At 41.3% G+C, this 20,441-nt stretch overlaps 1 protein-coding gene across 1 annotated transcript in view; it reads right to left on the bottom strand.

The window, feature by feature from the left end:
- Window positions 1-19: 19 nt before the first annotated feature.
- LOC128091315 (neural-cadherin-like) overlaps window positions 20-20,441 on the bottom strand; it is a 42,418-nt gene continuing 21,996 nt past the window's right edge. Inside the window, 20 exon segments of the mRNA XM_052704388.1 lie at window positions 20-490; window positions 492-857; window positions 1,300-1,454; window positions 2,471-2,724; window positions 3,761-3,941; window positions 4,555-4,819; window positions 5,223-5,389; window positions 7,351-7,531; window positions 7,614-7,746; window positions 7,908-8,028; window positions 8,802-8,933; window positions 9,550-9,764; window positions 10,861-11,138; window positions 12,100-12,329; window positions 12,937-13,121; window positions 13,865-13,958; window positions 15,773-17,390; window positions 18,288-18,571; window positions 19,150-19,293; window positions 19,443-19,629. Coding sequence (XP_052560348.1) covers window positions 464-490; window positions 492-857; window positions 1,300-1,454; window positions 2,471-2,724; window positions 3,761-3,941; window positions 4,555-4,819; window positions 5,223-5,389; window positions 7,351-7,531; window positions 7,614-7,746; window positions 7,908-8,028; window positions 8,802-8,933; window positions 9,550-9,764; window positions 10,861-11,138; window positions 12,100-12,329; window positions 12,937-13,121; window positions 13,865-13,958; window positions 15,773-17,390; window positions 18,288-18,571; window positions 19,150-19,293; window positions 19,443-19,629 — 5,217 coding nt within the window. The 3' untranslated portion in view covers window positions 20-463.

The raw sequence follows: 20,441 nt of genomic DNA, 5'->3' as shown, positions 1-20,441 counted from the left end.
AGCTGGCCAGAAACGCAGGCATTTAAAATGTTTTATATTTAAGTTTTATAATCCTTATTTCGACATCTAAAAGGAATGCAGCTGGAAACAAGAGGGCCCTACGCATTGCTAGCCCCTAATAAAAGTCACGTCAGGGAGAAAATGAAAGTTCTTTCATCCAGGACAATTCTAGTAGCTTTCTGCACTCTACACAAATAAAAAGGGATGTCATAATTCCACAGTACTCAAATCCTGCATTCCAAAGTTTTCAAGAAAATTAAAAGCCTTACCACTTCTACCATTAAATAACAATTTATACAGGACATATAAAAAAAGCTATTTTCCTGGGAAAAGTATTTCATACTATTGTAACTAAAAACATGTATCAAGTAAATTACTTGGTGTACTTTATGTATAAAAAAGGGTGTCTTTTAAAAGTAGTGTCCATCTGTCACAGCAACATCTCGAGTTCCTTCAACTCCAGTTACAAATGTTCATGCGAGGGCTCACAAGAGTTCTTTAAGCTTATCAAACTTTGACCCCCACTCTTGGAGGAAGTCATAATTTAGATCTTCATCACCACTAATGGAGTTTAAGGAGCTAAGGCTCCCTGCCAGAGAGCATTCTCCTTCCAAGCAGTACAAATGAATAGTGTCAGCTGGAAGATTCTGTAGATCATTGTCTGCATCCCGGATGATTTGAGAAACATATTCCTTGAAGTCCAGAACACTGCTAACAGCTGACGTTGATTGTTTTTGGTTTGGGACTGAGTCTATTTTTGGTCCAGTGGGTGTCCTGGAATATGGAAATGTTGCCCTCAAGGAGAAGTGGGGAATGTTATGTAGAGGTTTCTTCAGTTCATCTACATTGTAAGCATTCTGGGGAAATAAAACAAAAATGCAAATGTAAGAGAGAAAATTAAAAAGGAAATAGATTCAAAAAATGTTTTTAAGCCTGATGCAACACAAAACTGGATTCTGAGTTTTCTATAAACTGAAGAAGAGAGAGAGCTGAGTTCAGATTGTGCCCTTTGGGTGATGGCAGTCTTCGAGTAAATCTGGAATGGTGTGTCCAGAGAAGTCCCCTCAAAGGTGGCCATAGATGACCAGCATGAGAAGGACAGATTATGCTGAAAGAAAGAGAAGTCTCCCACTCAAAGAGTAATTCAGACTAAAAAAAAAAAGAAAAAAAAAAAACAAAAAAAACCTCTTGGCTAAGGACAATAGAGAAAAAAAATAAAAATTATGGGAAAGGAAGATGAGGAGAGGTTGGATTTGCAAAGGCTGGATTTGCAAAGACTGGGTTGAAGCAGCATCATACCTGGTCGCGTTCTCCACCTCCTTCTTCATTATAGTTGAAGACATTTTCTCTAACATCCTCCCAGCTTTCACGCTCCTCAGGAATGTGGTAAATTCCTCCTTTCCGAAACCCCGAACTTCCCCACTGACTCCACACTGTATAGGAAACTAAGAGAGCTGGAAGAAATGAATACACATATTTTTTATATGACATATGAAAAATATGACATACGATAAACAAGTAGTTACGTGATTCCTGGAATCATCATAGAATCACCTAATCATAGAATGGCTTGGGTTGGAAGGGACCTCAAGGATCATCAAGCTCAAACCCCTGCAGCATGCAGGGCCGCCAACCTCCACATTTAATCCACTTTTGATTTGACAATCAAATTCCCAGCTAAGAACTGTGTAATCATTAATATATAAACAATTTATATTCAGGAAGGTAAAGAGTCATCTATGCATATTATATTATAAACTTCATTAAAAGAGTATTTTACTTACCTAAAGGAATCCATTTAAATAGAAGGCATTTTGGCCAATCTCTGGCCTTTCACCAATCCTGAGTAAATAAGATATCCAAAGTAAGTAAAACACTGTTTTAATGAAGGTTACAAATGTAATATAATCATTGGAGTCATTACTATTCTGAGATATGTACGCACTTATTTTTAATATGAGAAACAACTAGTTTTACAGTGTACTAACATTTCAGCCAAAGTGTGCCTAAAAGCATACACATTGTGAACATTTCTTTCTGCCCTGCACTCTTAATGAGACTTGCCTGTTAAGACCATAAACCTTCTGGAAAAAAGCTCTCTACCTTCCTAATATGTGAACAGCACATGCTAGCTGTAGAACCTACTTAATATGAATGTGAGGGCTCTGGGCGGGTGGGAGTTTCAGGTAGATATGGCTGCACACAGATTTGCACACACAGGTGAAAATCCTTATTTATGAAGGATTGAAAATAAGTGATTCTGGAAAAGAGAAGTCCTACATTTGCTTCAAGTGGCTTCAAGCAAGTAAACTCTAAGTCTATGTTACTTAGCATCCTTAAATGAGCTCCTAACTGATGATTTCCAGAAAAGGAGAAATACTGATCACAACATCCAAGGCTAAAGCACTTGATTCAATGGATTTAAAAAAAGAAAAAAGAAAAAAGAAAAAAAAAGTACTTGCTTTCCTACCTAGAAAGACAAGGAGACACATGCTGATTGCCAGAATAGAGCCAGAGCTGAGTCCAACAGGTCTTCCTGCCTTCACCTGGCTAATTTCACACCATCTTCCCTTGTAGCCTTCAGGACACTGGCAGATAGTCTTGTCTTGGGATTGAGCCAGACAGGTACCCCCATTCCTACACGTCCAGTGTCCACAAGGTGATGAGGTACAGTGTCTGAGCCCTGTAAGATTATCAGTCACTTCCACTTTCCCAGCTGGACACCTGTCCAAAAAAAGCACAAGGTATCTTTAAGGCAGGTGAAGCACCTGCTTTTGAATGTCAGCTTTTGAATGCACTAACCCTTTTTCCACAGAGTTCAAAAGTATCAAGAAGTAGATAGCTGAGATCAATGGGGAAAAGGCTAGCTTGTATTTAGAATAAGATTTATAACATTCATCTGGATCTTTGGGAAAAAGATGGTCATTGGTCTGCTCTGAACAACCATCGTGTCTTTCAGACCTTGAATCTGCAGAGAAAATCATTTCTTCTGAAATGTAGGCAGAAGGGCCATGCAGGAATACTGTGAAGAACACAAACCTGTTTTCTGTAGAAGAGCCTCAATACTGATCTTGTGCACTAGGACTGATTACAGAGTGTCTCAAGGCACGCTTCAGACCATCTCAGAGCCTCCTTTAGCAACAACTTGCTAGGCCTTAGATATGCCAAATTTTGACTATTGAAAGAATTCAAGAGGCACTTTCTCCCACTCCTGCATGTATGTTTGTATTATTTTGGAACACAAATGCCTGTATTTTGATTTAGCTAGCTAACTGCATCAGATACCAGGCTGGTAGGCTTTGATTCTGACTCTTAGCAATCAATTTTAGAACTCAGTTTTTTGAGAGCTTCATACAAAGTATAACTAACTCCAACTTCTTTACGGAATATATGTATGATATATTCTCTCTCTATATTGTACATACATATGTACACACAATATATACTCTGCATTAAAAAATGTGTATTTTTCATACAGACTAGCAGAGAACAATCCAGCTTCCATCAAAGGGCATTTCATATCAGTGGTGCGTGATCTTCTTATTACAGGGAAAAAAAATGGTGGAACAAGTAGGTTTGACACCAGATTTGCAGGAAAAGGCAAGTTTGGCCCGTGACAGGAGATAAGACAGAGAGCAGGATCTGTCTTTGGGATACTCCCCTCTGGCCAGAAGCAGCTGGGAGTTTTGCTGTTGAAAGCAATTTGCCTGAAAACTGCTTCCCAATCACCCCTGTATGAAAAAAAAAAAGCTTAATATACCGGCATTCATATTTTCTCCAGAGATCAACACAAAGGAAAGGGCTGTAACAGGGATGGCTGCTGCAGGCACTAGAATGGCATCCCATCGTGACACCCTGCCGCCTCAGAATGAAGCCAAACTCTGTGCTCCTGCCTTCCACAAGTAGTGGCTGGCCGTTGAGCTGGACATCACGCAAACAACCTGCAGCAAAGCAGAGGCATGCAGAGAAGTACACTGAGTTATCAAGTTCCCCACCTTAAGCCTTGCCCCCAACATGTGTGCTGAATTGTAGGAAAACTTAATATTTATAAAGATCCTTACACCACTTCCATTGTTTTGTTTTAGAAAAGCTACAGGAAATGTGCCTGTATGTCCTGGCCCATCTGCAGATTGGGGCTGCATGAGAAGCAGCATAATGGAAAACTGTCTTCTACAAGGCATGGTCTCAAAGTCCCAGCACCTCCACCCCAAGAAACGGAGAGATACTATGGGTTGCCTCCCAAATCTTTCTTCACCTATAAGTACATGTTCCATTCTCTACTTGTGACCTCTGCCATGGAAAATGAAAATGTAAAGTGCTTTCATCTTTAATATTTACAGGAAACTTCACATCTTTGGCAGGACCAAATACAATGGCAAACAGAAATTTGAACCTTAGCTCTGACTTGTCTCTAGTACAGAAGGAGGGATTTCATGAGCATAGCAGTGTACATGGGAATGAATTCTTACTTGGGCTTTAGATCCTTCAATATACTCAAAGGTGCCACTTTTAGGCTTTAATTCCCTCTTTTTGACAGCTCATCACATCACTCACCTTGGAAATCACTCTCTGAATGACTGGGAAGGCGGTTTCCTAGCACAACACTTGCCCAGTCCATTTCAAACCACCTATTTGTGCCCAAGACAGATGTCACTTCCTGATCCCCACCACCACTGTTGACACGCAGAGTAAACTCGTTGTTGTAGCGCTCCATGGTCAGCAGGACCCACTGGCCATTATTTATACGTAACGTCTTCATTCTCAGAGAGTGACTTTTGTCCCCCAGGCTGAAGTTAACAGAAAAGTAGCCCTCATCTACCTAAAAGACAATTAAGACCTTTAATAACCCCTTCTCAGTGTTATTGCACTGTCCTGTCTCAAAAAAAAAACAACAACTGAGCTTTTAAAATTGAAATGGCATTCTTGTTTTTAAGGGAGTGAAAAAGTGCTTTATTCCCAGGTAAAAATTACCACAAGAAAACTGCAGGTTCAGTAGTTTTTACTTTGCAGAAGATGTTCCTATGTTGTTTCATCAGAAAGCATCACTGTTTTGATTGTGGTTCATTTCTGAGGACAACACAGGTGGAGAAGGTTGCCCTCATGTGGACAATTCTTGCTGTTTATTACATCAAAAAATAGATGCTCCTAAGCAGAATCATTTCCTCCTGTATACCCCAATACAAATAAGGAGGACCGAGGCAGAAGGGCTCCAAAGCACCCACCTCCAGCTGGATGAAGCTGCTCCCATCTGCAGAGGCCAAGCTGAGCAGTGTGCTGCGGGAGATGCGGGTGCGCACCATCAGCTGGATCCGAGTGCTGAGAGTGCTGAGGGTATTCCTTGGCTCGTAATGGATCCAGCTGTCCCTTCCAAAAGCCCATTCTGGAAGAACTACTCACAACATTCACCAAAGCAGAGAAAATCTCAGAAACCACTGCTCCTTCAGTGCTTGAGAATTAACCAGTTCTGAGCATCAGAATTTCAGTTCTTAAGAAACTTTGACAAAGTAATGAAGCATTCTGGAAAGCACTCCCCCACTCCAAACGGTTAAATTCACATATGCATGTATCTCCCTTTCTTAAGAGAATTAAGAAGAAAAGAACAAACCAAGAATAAAAACATTTAGGCAGGAAAGGAACAATCAGGCATTCTGCCTGTCACAGACTATGCATTCTGCCAGTCACTCCTACACTGAGCCCAGTAACCCTTTGCTTTTGTCTAGCTCAGTGCTAGCATTTGCAGCCCAACATGTTAGAAGAAACCGGAACCAAATGGAATATTCCTAACACATCAGGGTATGACTTGTGGATTTTAAACAACTGGTTTCTGAGCGCTTGGTTTCTACCAGTGGTGAGAAGTAGAAACCAATGCAGCTATATCAAATAAGCAGTTGGGCTTCTGAATGAGCATCCCAATATAATGCGAAACAGAATGAGAATTAAATCTAGGCAGATGTTTCTAAACCAGTATCATATATCTGCAAAACATTAATACAAATAACTGAACGATACTGACCATTTATGTGGTCATTATAAACTCTAAACAATGAGGGCTCCAGGCCTAGAATGTGCTGCCAATTGTGACTCCAGTCCTCACCCCATCAGGCAAGCTTCCACTGAGTCAGTTAATGTCACCTTTTAAGTCTCGTGTGGGAGGTGGAGAAAGGAAGAAAGGGTCTGGCTGACTGCAGGGTATTATTATTCTGTATGCAGGATGGGAAAATAAGACCACTGAATTGAAAGGGTACGTGCAATACACCAGTCATGCATATTAATCTCAACACAGTGATTCAGTGCTAACTATCATATACTCCTTTTCCAGTGCTTCTCATTCATGTTAAGGTGCAGAGGGGGCTAATTCCCCTCCAACACCACACAAAGCCCCAGATATTATGGGGAACTCATACTGACAGAGACTGTTACTACTAACTTCCTTGTTCCTATCTTGTACCTACAGACAGAAGGCAGGCATATGGCAGGTAGTCCCAATAAGCACCTATTACTCACGTCTGGTTTGTGATTCCAAGTAATGGCTGATGAAGGTATTAAGATGAGGAAGTCAGAGCCAATCCAAGCATATGTGCCCTGAACATGGCTGATAGCTATTAGAAGAACTTCACACATTAAAGACTTCATTTTTTAGATTTTTGGATGTTGCTAAAACTTTGTACTTTCTTACAATGCATCAGAGGTTTTCATTATCGCCTCTTGCATGCTTTTGTTCTCTGATGCACATTTCATGCTGATTTTGCACAGGATAACACATTTGCTGGAGCTGTCCTCATTTTATGTCCCTACACGAACCCATTGCTGTGGTCTAATGGCGTTACACAACCTTTATTTCATTCCAGTGGCAGAAGAAAATACAATTATCCCCCTTTTATGGACAGAAAATCGGGCTGGAGGACTTGAGGTTTGTGTCCCCAGGTTTCACAGAGAGAACATTCCAAACTGGCACCTAATCACTCTTAAGACCACTGCAGGATGACAAACAGCACCACATTTATTAAAATAAACTTTTGATCAGTATGGTCAGAGGAAGAATGCACAATGCAATCCTTTTTTCCATCTTTACCACTGAGAAATAAGGTGCCATGCAATGAAAAAGGCAAAACAATGCATTTGACCATTTGCCTACTCCACAAAGTAAAACAGAAGACCTTCATCTGTGTCATTACCTTCATTCAGCAAGATTTAGAAGGATCTTTACTTCACTGCAGATCTAAAACATTCCCAGAATACAGCATGATCTTATTAAGATCCTAAGTTCAAAGCAAAGGCAAATTCAGAGCAGTGTGTTTGACGCTGTTCCCACTGATCCTGCCATGAATTTCCCCCTAGAACTTGCAGTACCTTTATCACACACTGGTCCAGCATATCCTGGGGCACAGTCACAGTGAAAGAAGTCCCAGTCACCAACACACCGGCCGTGGACACCACAGGAGACCATCCCAGCACTCTGACACATTTCATCTGTGAGAATGCATCCTGGAGAGCTGTTCAAGGACTCCGCAGGGTGCTCTAAGTCATAAACCTAGGAAAGGACAAAGGGAAGAATCACACCAAATGTTTACAGTTGACAGTGGTAGACGCAAGATTGGCCATAGCAGCTCTACCTTAGTGTCAACAACGACATTGCGAATGCAGCCAACAAACCCTCTGAAGCGCTCTTGTGAGTCGCGGTAAGGCAAAATCTTTTTAACTCCACCCAGCTGTAGGGGCTGGTGACCACTGAAGATCTTGCCTGTGCTGGGGGGAAGACGGAGAAAGAAAGAATTAGTGGAAAGAAAGAACACATTTTGTTTGGTTTTTTTTTCCCTTTTTTTTTTTTTTTTATTTCCCCCCCTTTCTTTTCATGAGCTCTTTTAAGTAATCACATTTCTAGCTCAGGGATTATTATTTGTTTTTACCTCCAAGTTCCCACAGTCTCTTCGGAGGCTTCACAGGCAGACAGATCTACTTGAGAGATCTTCTTAACACTGTCACTGTCTCTAACTGAGCCATTTATGCAGTGGTCAAGAACCAGCTTCACTTTCTGAAGAAAATAATTATTTAAAGCAATTGCATCTGGAGACATGCATACATTTTAATTTCACTTTTTTTTTTTTTCCCCACTTATCAGAAGGAAGGATTTTACCGAGTGATGACAGTGTAGGAAACTTCATCAGAACAATAAAACACTTCCACATGCTAATCTGGAAGGTTATTGAATATGGTATATAACTAACGAGCCACAAAAAAGAAAAATTTGACTCTATCACAAGCTGGCCAAGTCACTGACATGGCCAAGAGAGAACAGGATTTTCTTGGAGTTTGCTGCCAAATCAGAACCTGAAGAGACAAGCTGTCTTAGGGCCTGACATGTTTGCTGTCCTGTCTTATGCGTGAGAGAAAGGGGCAACCCAGCAGATGCCTTCACCAGCATTATATTAGCAAAAATAAATTATACACCCTTATATAAAAGCATACATATCTGCTTTGCATGCATCTCTAAACTCAGCTGGTGGGGCAGGGTTTCTCACTCTCAGAAATAAAGGATACATCAATCCATCCTGCCCTCTGGATTATCACAGCTCTAAGTTCTAAGTAATAGGTAGGATCATTAAAAATAAACTGGACTTTTTAAGATCTTCTTCTGATTGACTGCCTCCTGACTAAGGTGATGGCTGACTTTACAAACATCAGTCCTTGGCACTGCAGTGATGGAAGGATTGATGAAAGACCTCTACAGAAGAATGAAAGGGTTCTTAAGGGATAACTAGAGACATAAATTAGTACTTCATCAGGATCATCCACATTTACACTTGCCTTTCCATCACTTTTAATTTTTATATTGTGCCAGCGGCGATCTGCAACATTGACTTTTTTGGAAAGCTGGAGGAAAAGCTCACCAGAGCTATGGCTGACAGTCAGTGTTGGAACACCACCAGACAGCTCTGCAGAGAAAAGATTGTTATTGGATAAGCACCCACGTTCCCATAGCCAGCTGAGCTCAAAGTTACATTTTAGTTTGACGAGTTCTTCAGCCAGTGGAGGGAATTCAGTTTTAAAAAATCCAACTTCCAGTACAGCGTTAGGACTCAAACTGCTGGGCATGGTGGCAAATTCATAGAATAACAGAACATTCTGAGTTGGAGCGGATCCACAGGGATCACTGAGTCCAGCTCCCAGCTCCACAGAGGACCACCCCAAATCCAAACCCAGTGTCTCAGATCTGCCCAAATGCTCCCTGAACTCCGGCATGGGGCCGTGCCCGCTGCCCCGGGCAGCCCGTTCCGTGCCCGCCGCCCTCCGGTGCACAACCTGTCCCTGACCCCCACTCAGCCTCTCTTCATACGTTTTGCCCTTTTGACCATTCACCATCTTCATGCCCACCCTTTGTACAGTCTCTAATAATTTTATGTGCTGCATACTGCTCTATATTGCATTCTCCTTATTCTCCAAAAGTAACTTTCTGAATCTTAAACAAGCAAAAAAACCCAAAATGATTAACTGCTGGTAATTCATGTTCACATAAAACAAAAAAGAAGAAATAATGATGAAGGTGCTAACCCAAAGCCATGAAATCTTCCAGCTGTCCAGGCTGCCCTCGTGCTACTGGTCCCTGGTACAACAGGAGGCCATCCGCGACTTCAGTGATGAACTCTAAGGAGATGCGACTCTCAAAGCAAGGCTTAAGAGGAGGGAACCAGGCATAGCCATGGCCCTTAAAGCTGTGTTTTGTTTGCTGGCAGTCTGGTCCGTGAAAATTAGCAGAGCATCTGCATCTATTAGAAACAAGAAAAAAATCTGCCATCAAAGCGGAACTCTCCAACGGCTCATCCCATTGTACAACTGAACCTAGGAGCTTCTGTTGCCTCGGCCACAGCAAGTTTAACAAGCACTAGCAAAGCTTTCTTTATAAAAGGAGCCCCACTTACTTGTTTGTACAAATGCTATTAGCTTTAGTTCTAGCAAGAATAATTCTGTGAATTTGTTATATAGAAAGCACATGAAAAACTTTGATCTCTTCAGTCAGAGAAGGGGAAGGGGAGGAAAAGGGAGAAATTCAGTCTGCAGTTACAAAAACTGCAAGGAAAAACAAAGGGGTGACAGAAATGGGAAAGATGTCAGGCAGGGAGAACAGCTGGACTCCTATTTCCTGGTTTCCCATAGCTGACTAGTACCTCATGAGAGCAGATTGACATGGCTGGGATGCAGCAAAAGTCCACTCACAAAACTACTGAAAATGCAACAGAAACAAAGGAGCCTCAGAATTGAGCAGATAATAGGTAGCAAGGGGCTACCAAAGATAACAGTATTTCTAGGCAGCAAAATCTCCCTGCTTAATTACATCTGAGCAGCACCGTTAGCTTGAGATCTGCACTGTGACCAAGGCTTCTGCATCTTAATAGTCTGAGTACTATCTGCTCTATCAAGGCTCTTCAGGAGATACTGGCTAGTTGTTTCTGCCTTATTATGCTGGGATTTTTCAGCTTCATACTATTTTGTTGATGAGATGTCATTTTTGGAGGAAAAAAGGAGGCAAGGAACATGAGGAAGAGGTTATTAAGTAATGCAAGTGACATGATTAAAGTGTTCAATGACACTGAGGTGGGGTGCACGAAACAAGGACATCTTGCAGGATGACATTAAAGGAACCACCACTGCTTGCAAAATTCCCAAGGTTTCCTGGAGACTACAACAATCCTAAGTACCTACTTGAAAACAGAAATCTGTTTGCTGTGTGAAGTACAACAGAACTCTGACCTGTCACAGTGAGGAGACATGCAATGACATCCATCCCCCAAAGCTGCCTGTCCTCCTCCTTACACACTGATGCAGAAGCACTCTGCTTGCACCCCAAACAAAGCTCTAACCAACCTGTAGCCCAAATCAGTATCCACACACGTGCCGCCATTCAGACACGGGTTTGTCTGGTAAGAGGAACAAGAGAGGTGAGGACTCTCCCGAGCTGCACAGCTACACAGGGCACTTCTCAGGACTGTCACAGACACCAGTGAAATGCTTCCAGCTGTGGTTATCGTTGGCACATGACTGTGCTCATACTTGCTGATGCATCCGCTGCTATGAGTGCAGTTTGCGGTCACACATTCATCAATGCCAATCTGGGTGATATTTATATCCAAGATGTTTTCCAGCTGCGGAGAACAATTAGTTATATTCATCTAGCTTTTCCACAAGAGGAAGTTGACAAATGACAGCCATGAAAAGCACGAGTCTTATTTATTCTCAAAACTGCTTGCTGTGCCATTTCCTTCCAACATCTACCACAGTCTCTGCAGCCAAAGGCAGCTCAGCCTGGTATGTGTTAAGGCAAAAGCCTTGATGCAAGTCAATTGTAATGTGAGTAAGCATTTAGTAGACAAAAGTCTTGCCACAGTCTTCATAAGTTGAGTAAGTTTTATTCACTTTTATTTCTGATGGATTATTTACATAGAATCTGAGATGTACTTCTAATTTGGACTTGTGTCTTAATACTGGGAAGGGTGAACTAGCCTTGGCAAACCTTTTCTGGCAATGAGTTACTATTGCAGCACTGATTACACGTTTCCAACAGAGAGTCATTTAGATTTTAGCAAGACTACTTTTCCTTTTTTGGAATGTGCACAAACTTCATTACATTTTCAATGCATATGTCCAACTGATTTCTCCACTGGACAATGGTTATTTTACTGCTTTGCTCTCTTTACTTAGAAAACTGGAACTGTTTGCTGAGTGAGCACAGGTTTGTGAGCTTCAGCTACTGAACATTTCTGTATAACAGAAAATAAACTGAAACATTAAGGCACCATGTAGAAAGGTAGCAGCCAGACAACATCCTTTTTACAGGGTTTTACAGTCTTTTCAATAGGAAAAACATGTTCACAATCTCAAAAGTTAGATCACCGTGACTCAATATGAGGCTTTTAAAACTTTCCTATTTGAAACTTTTAATATAAATGTTACAGGACAATTTGACTTTGTTAATTAAAATCATCCATTTTTCTCACACATTATTCCCTCAGTCCTCCTAAATAGGCACATCCACTAGGCAGTGACATTATTTGAACAGATACAATAAGAAGATGCTGTGGTTTCTTATCTTTTATATGTACTTACCCATGCTCTGGAAGCTGCTACATTGCCATTAAGTTTTTCTGTTTTATAATAGGGGGGGCCATAAACTGCAAACCAAACATCAACCCCTCGTGTTTGACTTGACTTTAGCACACTGAAAATGTGAACATTTTCAAGCTGGACTGATATGATTTCTGAGAGCAGCTTCTTCAAATGGTTGTATTTACTCTCTTTTTCAGGGGATTGGGATATGAACTCCTCTGGAGTGATATCTGTAACAGAATTTAAACAAAAACATACCTCATAACTGCTATAGCAATAAAAGAGGAGACCACTGCAGAGCAAATATTAAGGCTGCAGAACATGAATTCAGCTGTAAATTCATGACTGTTTTCACTTTCAGGCTCTGAAATTTTTCATGCTGGCTTCTGCTCAAAACTTGTGTTCTGAAGCTTTTTGAATCTTATTTGTTTCTTTCTTTTTTATTCTTTTAAATCAGAAACATAGTTAAGAATATTTTACTTTTTCACAAAGATTGAAACAATTTCCTGAATTTCAGGCAGGCAGTTGTTCAAACAAGGATTTTTTTTCTGAAACATAAATTGGTGTTTTGTTGAAAAGTTGGTGTAGAAAACTTGTATCTTTGTTTTCTGCATCTGACAAGCATCTCTGGCTGATTTTTCTCCAGACATTTTCCTTACATACAGTAAGGACATGTCAGAAGACCATGCAAATGTAGATGCGTTTTCAAACCCTCACCCACCAAGCTACTAACTCCTATCATGTTAAAGAGAATCAAAATTCTAAGTAACGTGGCAGTAACACTGAAGAAGTAGATTTCAGCATTATGATCCTAATGAACTTCATCACCTTACTTACCTTTGATTTGTAAAGAACCAGCATTATGGAGGGCATCGTCTTTGATTTCCTTCACTATAACCTTTACAGTTGAGACAACATCTGGCCAAACACCGTCGATGACTCTAACCTTTATGTTGTATGTTCCTGGTGGGGTTCCTTCTTTAATAGTTAGCAAACCCGAGTTATCATTAAGGATAAAGTACCTGCAATAAAAGTTAAGCCAAGGAACAAGCTATGAGAAGTTAAAAAGCTAAGAAGTAATTATTATCACTGACGGTTCTTCTGATGCACTTTATTTTGGGAAAGCTACTGAAGATGGCAGATGTGTTCCCTCGTGAAGGAACAAGGCAGAACCTCCTACTGACCCTCTAGGAGTACATTGAGAAGGTTTCTTCCTCCTTCTGTGCCATAGAAAACTGAGTAGGAAGATTGTGGCTATTGTAGCCATACCTTTGGGAACAGCGTGAATTGCCAATTTAGGTACATTCATTCCAAAGGACACAACCCACCCCAGCGGCATGTATACATCCCAACTCTGCTCACAACTTTGATGTGAACACATCCTACACATACAAGCTCTTATAAACAGTGGTGACACTGCAACACTAAACTCCAGGAGTCAGGAGAAGAGAGGCTGGAAGGCAGTGGGTAGTTTTTCTGTAGTGGTTCACTGATACTGGTTATGGATATGGCTAAGAACGGGGATTTTTGAACAGTGTCCTATTAGATAGGGCACCCCAGCAGGCAACAGGAGATGGATCCTTTGGCACGCAGCATTATTTACTGTCATCTCACAGTCAGAAGGGATTCTGGAGAGCAATCTTACCAACAACCTGCTTTTGCACACTTGTTTTCAAATAAAGACAGTTTAAATACATTCTGTGTTTTTGTGTGCGGGTAAGTTTTCCATACATTTCATCCAACTTCCACTTTTCTGTCTAAATACCTTGATGCTTTTCCTTCAAATTGGTAAATTTTATGATCCCAATCATCCTCATCAGGAGCAAGGACTTGACCCAAGACGGTTGTGGGCAGGATACCTAAAACAACATAGCACATAACTGGCATAGTGAGAACAATCACATCTTCACAAACAGATTGGCCACTCAAGGATTACTGGTTTGCCTTAAAACTTAAGCCCTTACAGAAATAGTTATGTGATTCCTTGAAGATGTACACCAGCATGTAAATACCACGTGCTGTAATGCTAACTGGGTGTTTGCTACATGGCTGTATGGATTCAATTCAATCAGGGGCTGCATGAAAAAAAAATCAGGAAGGAAAAAACTAGCCATCTCTGAATAAAGATGCAAGAGAAATCAGAAACAATGCCAGGACAATTCTTTCCACTATTTTGGCTGTAGTCCCCAACCAGTTTGAAGAGTGGTTTAGACAGGGATTGGGGTTTGGCAGAAAAAACAACCAAAATACTGATTGAATTGCAAAGGGCAAGAAAAACCCCAAACAAACAATAGCAATTTGGAAGAAATTGCAGCAAGACTGAGAGGATGTCTAAAATACAGTAGCCAGGCTTATTTGGTGTAGGTGGTAAGACTTTGGGGTGAGAGGGAAAGTGGTATGTATTGTGCTGATCTTAAATCCTCTAAGAAAAACTCACAAATAAATGGTTTGGAGTTTGCTTTTGTTTAAAATCAATAGCCATTTCTGAAGGAGAGATCCACAAATATTTCAATTCATATATCTATTAAGTAAAGAATCAAGGATACATAAAGAGCAAAGAATGCGGGATTTCACCTTGTGAAAGGAAATAGCACTAACACTGATATCTGAGGGGCTGCAAGCAGCAGCAACAGAACAATAGAAAACTGTACCTCTTCTGAAGTTGTGACAATATTCATTTGGTATTTTGCAGAAGACAGTATGTGGGATGCCCGGGTCTTTGATTGCTATATTATACAAATGTAACACACAACACAACAGTAACTATCTGAGTCTGTTTCAGCTAAACATTTAAAATAGCCAAAGATCTTTAGACTTGTTTCTTCCTCCCAGAAGTCAGCAGTACAGATGAGTTTTACCTTTAAAGGGGCAGCTAACAGAAAATGCAGGCTTAATGAAAAATCTGGTACTTGGCTTTGAAGCAGAGACTCTCCGTTTTTGACAGAAAAAAAAAAAAAACAGGCTTGGTTTCAACTTTACAATAAGCTGACTTGAGAGTGGGCACAGAACAGGCAGAACATTTCAATACAAACAGTAGATCAAATAGAGCATCTATACAGAAGTAGTTTCTACTGCGCCCACAATTCATACCCTATTTAATGTGCTATTGCACCATATGTCATACAGCAGAGAAGAGGAATGAAGGACTGACCTGAGCCTATATGGATGCAAGCAAGCTAGTATCTTTTGACTTTAACTTGTGGTTTAACTTGTTGATGGGCATATTATGTAGGACACTGGATCACAGGAGAACTGCTATCTAATTGCCAAAGCAGAGCAGGAAAGGAGGTCTCTCTCACAATGCTGCACTCAACATCTGCAGAAAATTGCCCCCTAATAGCAATTGTCAGCTTTTCTTTTTTTTCTCTGACATGTTAACTGTGCTGTAAAACTGCACCTGGAAACAAGCAGACATTACTCAAGTATGATAAAACCATACATCGAAGAGCAGCCAGCTATCCTCTTAAATCAAGGCTATCTCAGTGTCTTTCACAAAGCAAGAGGCCCAGAGACCTGTGCACTGCCCACCTACCATTCTTTATGTGGGCAAACCTCAGTGGCACCTCTGCTAAGATCTTAACTTATGTGGAACACACCAAAGTCCTCTGAAGAATCTCACAGCTGCTCCTTTAATACTGTAATACTTGGATGCAAGCATCAGAGAAGGACTTACCATCATAGCTGTAGATGAGACATTCCATGTAGCCAGCAGAATGTGGGTGATCATTTTGGTCCCCAATATTCACAGTTAATGTGTTGGTGGAGCTCATGGGTGGAATCCCACTGTCTGTGATCAGAATGGGCAGGTGGAATACCTTGTGCACTTCCCTGTCAAAGGTACGCAGTGCAGTGAGCAAGGCACTGCCATTGTGGAAATCCTGCAAGTGGAAGTTACCAAGACTGTCGAAATTGCTGAGTAAATGAAAGGAGAAAGGTGCTCCGTTAGCAGCAGTGTCACGATCCTTTGCGTACAGCAAAGTAGAGGTCTCATTCATTTGGACAGACTGTGGAGAAGCTGTGTTCTCCCAGACCACTGGGTTATAATGGGCCTCAAACTCTGGCCCATTGTCATTTACATCCTGCAGAGTCACTAGAACTGTGGCACTGCAAGCCAGAGGGGGCTGCCCCATATCAGTGGCAATAACAATGAGCTGGTATTGTGTCACTGTCTCGTGATCCAGCACTCCTGCAACTATCACCCAGCCATCACTAGCCACAGAAAACTGGCCACCTGGGTCAGACTTGTTTAGCAGATGGAAAGAGAACCTTCCATTCAGGCCAGAATCCAAGTCAACAGCAGAAACTTGAACAACTTTGGTGCCTAGAGGCACATCTTCTGCCAGAGATACCACTTCATAGAACTGGGGGTAGAAGACAGGGGCATGGTCGTTGGCATCCTCCACGTAGATGACACAATGAGCAACGCTGAAGAAATCCATGTCCTCTGCTTTCACGGTCAAATTAAACACCCTCTCATGAGGCTTCTCAAAATCAATCTGCTTTCGTAAATGGATAAACCCACAGTTGTTGACTTTATCTGTCTCTATGGAGAACTTATGGTCATTGTCGCCATCAAGGATGCTGAATGTCACCATGGCATTTTCTCCCTCATCTCTGTCCACAGCAGACACTACCGCAACCTCAGTGTTAATGCTTGCATTCTCAGAGACAAACGCTGTGTAGATCCTTTGTAGGAAGACTGGAGCGTGATCGTTTACATCAGTCACCAGAATAGTGGCAGTGCCTGTCCCAGCGAGTCCTCCTCCGTCTATGGCCTCGACCACTAATAGGTACCTGTCTTCCTTCTCCCGATCCAGGGACCTGAGCATGGTATAGATGGTGCCACTAACAGGGTTAATTGAAAACAAGTTCAGGTTAATTTCATTTTGGACATTCTGAATGATTCGGTATGTTAGCACAGCATTCGTGCTGGCCCTTGGGTCATCGAGGTCCACTGCTGTCATCTCCATGACAGACGTGTCTGCTGGGGAATCCTCAGGGACATAACCCATGAAACAACCATCTGACACACAGAGAAAAAGGGGTGCATTGTCATTCGTGTCCCTCACTTCTATGATCACATCTGCAAAGCCAGTCAGTCCCTCTCCGCTCTCATCTGTTGCAAGAACAAGAAATTGCCACGTTGATCGTTTCTCACGGTCCAATCTTCTGTTTGCACTGATCTCACCCGTGTTCTCATCGATGCTGAATTCACTCCCAGCTCCCTGTCCATGCAGGGAGTAGCTAATAGAATTCTGATCTGCCTCTTGGTCAGGGTCTGCTGCAGACACCTAGAACAAATCACAGCAGGGAAACATTTATGCAAAAGAAACAGTAAAACACTCTTCTTTTATTGATAACAGTTAGGATTATGCAGGCTAAAAAAATAGCATGCATTTTAATAACAAACATCTCTTGGCTTGAGTCATCCAGGTCAAGTATTTTCAATAAACATCAATGCACAGCCTGGAGAAACAAAAAGATCATGTTTAGACTAATATATTCTACTCCACATTTTATTTTGGAAAGAGGAAATAACTGCGGAAAGAAGAAAGTGGGAATAATAATAGATCTGTAGAACATATGTTTCTTATGAAACTATTCAGAGCTGTAATACTTAGAGAAATAGGGACTTTCTCTCAGAGCGAACAGAAGACTGTGAAGGCAGGGTGGCCGCACATCCAAGCTGATTACCAGCATAGAGAACTCCAGCTGCTGATGTGCACCCAGGGATAGTTTGGAAAACTGCTGGTTGGGCCAGAAAGGCAATCCCCTTGCCAGGGCATGCTCTAACAACAAAACAGTGAAGATGACCGAGTCCCACAGTCAAAGAACATTCCATGTAAAAGTTTATTTTGTAGCACGTGTAGCCAAAGAGTCTGTGAACTTAAATGTATGAGCTATGTGTGTCTCTGCAAACTTAAATGCGTGAGCTCAAATAAACATTCCTTTGCTTTGTAAGGATTATTGTTCAACATTTGTGATGGTCAAGGGAGAAAGTTCACACAGATTCAACCAGGCTCTCTTTATTCTCTTGTTTACAGAAAGTTGATAGCTAAATTCCAGTTACCAAGGCTTACTCACTTGAAACTGTCTCCTTCTATTTGTGTGAATGGATGGGACTGAACCATCCCGAGCTCAATCCTGGAAGAAAAAGGTTTTGTTCAGCTTCATGCAGACTCTTTTACCTTTAGAACAAGTACAGGCAGATCTGTGAGCTCCTCCAGGACACTGCCGTGGTATTCATTCTGAGTGAAGACTGGTGCTTCATCATTCTTATTGACAACATTGATGATGATAAGAGTGTGATTTTCCCATTTTCCATCAGATGCTACGAGCTGGAGCTCATAATGTTGCTCTTCTTCATAATCCAGAGACTGAACGATGAAGACAGTACCAGCCTCAGGTTCCACATCAAAAACACCTTTTGTGTTTCCTGATGTGATCTGATACCTGAGTTTGGCATTTGCACCTACAAGAGAAAGCAAATGACCATGGCCCGTACGCTCCCTCTTCAGTTCAGTCCTACATAGTGGACATGTACCTGACACAAACCTTATTCACTCAAATCAGAAAAGGCTATTACAGAGTGTGCAGGAAACACAATCACAAACAGAACGATCCATGTATGTAATCTGAAAGGTATGTGTATGGGAGATTTGGGGTCAGATCTGTATTTTTAGCCACAGATATGATTTGCAGTCACAGACAAGTCCCTGTTTATTGATAACAGAAGAATTGTGTGCCTCTAATTTATTGTTCACTCACTTAAAATAAAAAGGTAAAATGCAATTAAAATATTAGAAGCTGTTTTTGCTTAGGGTTTCCTTAACCTTCTACTTCAAGTGCCAATATTCCTTAACTTTTTTTGTTTCTTTTTTTTACCACTGGATGGTGCTAAAATATAATGGCATTGCTCTATTTTGAGAACGAATTCATCTGAGAACATTTGACCTGTAAATTTGACCACTAGGGAAACAACCTTATGGACAACACTTAGGAATACCAAGAGGACTTAAAGAGAAAGACACGCAGGGCAAGACCACTCACCCTCATCTCGATCATCTGCTGTTGCTGTCACAACAGGACTTCCAACATCCCTGTCTTCATCTACGCTGACCTCATACACCGGCTGAGGAAATGCTGGGGCATTGTCATTCACGTCACTAACAAAAATCCTTACATAGGCTGTGTCTAAGGAGATGTAAGATGAACAAGCACACTAGAAAGGCAGAGGTGAAACACCTTATTCCAGACAGCTCACATACCTCCCTAGTCTAGTAAAGCTAAGGAACCCAATTTCTGATCTCTTTACCCAATATAGAATTTGTTACTAGTTTTACCTGCGTTGGGCTGCCCATGGACACCAGGTCTGGCAGATTTTGAAGAGTCCTGAGATTGAACTTCAATCAAATAAGAGGCTCTTTTCTCTCTGTCAAACGATGCTTGGGTGGAAATAATTCCTGTCTCAGGTTCAATGGTGAAGAACTGGTAGTCCTCACTAGCATCTTTCAATATAAAATAGCGAACCTAAAAGGAAAACAGTCAAGGCAGGTTACATTTTCCACTTCCATTTTCATGTCATGACCTCCCTCTCCCTCACTAGCTTTCTGGGTCTCTCTGCAAGATGGCAATGCTCTAAGGGAAAAAGCTCTCAGCTGGACAGAATTTGAGAAGACTTTTCTCTATTTCAAAATTAAAAAAAAAATCCAATACAATTCTCAGAACAACTGCAGCAATCATGTCAAAGTCCATCGAGCACAGTATCTCCCCTCCAACATTGGCTGGTAGGAGTCAATTAAAAAAGATTGTAAGTAACAGAAAGTACAGAGCAACACTTTTCCTGGTGCCTCCCAGACTTCAGGCAACCCACACTGCTTCTGGTATCAAATAAGCAGAGCTAATCAATAGTTTGGGTTCACTCCCAGAAGATTTGTAGGATTTTTAGAAAAGGCTCAGGAAAATGCACAGAAAATGTGTGTTTCCATCATAACACTGCTTTTTTTTTTTTTTTTTCTTCAAGAGTCAGGTCTCTGCAACAATAATAGTTAAATGAAAAGCTATTTAAACTAAAGAGCCAAGAGATTGGAATCGTGTCATGGGAGCAATCCTGAGAATCACACAGCAGTGCTTTGCCATGGTTGCTAGTTCAGGATGACCTGATATGACAAAGGATCTCAAGATCCTGAACAGCATCTTCTCTGCCTGCACCCCACATTATGCACATCAGACCCAGACACATGCTAGACAAACGTGCTGTAAAAAGCACTTATAGTTCATTACTCTTGTCATCTGCTGCCTGTGCACTCTCACTAATTACAATATCAAAACTTGCCTATTGG

The sequence above is a fragment of the Tympanuchus pallidicinctus genome, unplaced genomic scaffold, assembly GCF_026119805.1.
Source record: "Tympanuchus pallidicinctus isolate F22 unplaced genomic scaffold, pur_lepc_1.0 scaffold5, whole genome shotgun sequence".
NCBI classification, from domain to species: Eukaryota; Metazoa; Chordata; class Aves; order Galliformes; family Phasianidae; genus Tympanuchus; species Tympanuchus pallidicinctus.
Note: the sequence above shows the minus strand (reverse complement) of the source record. Positions and strands in the feature narration are given on the sequence as shown.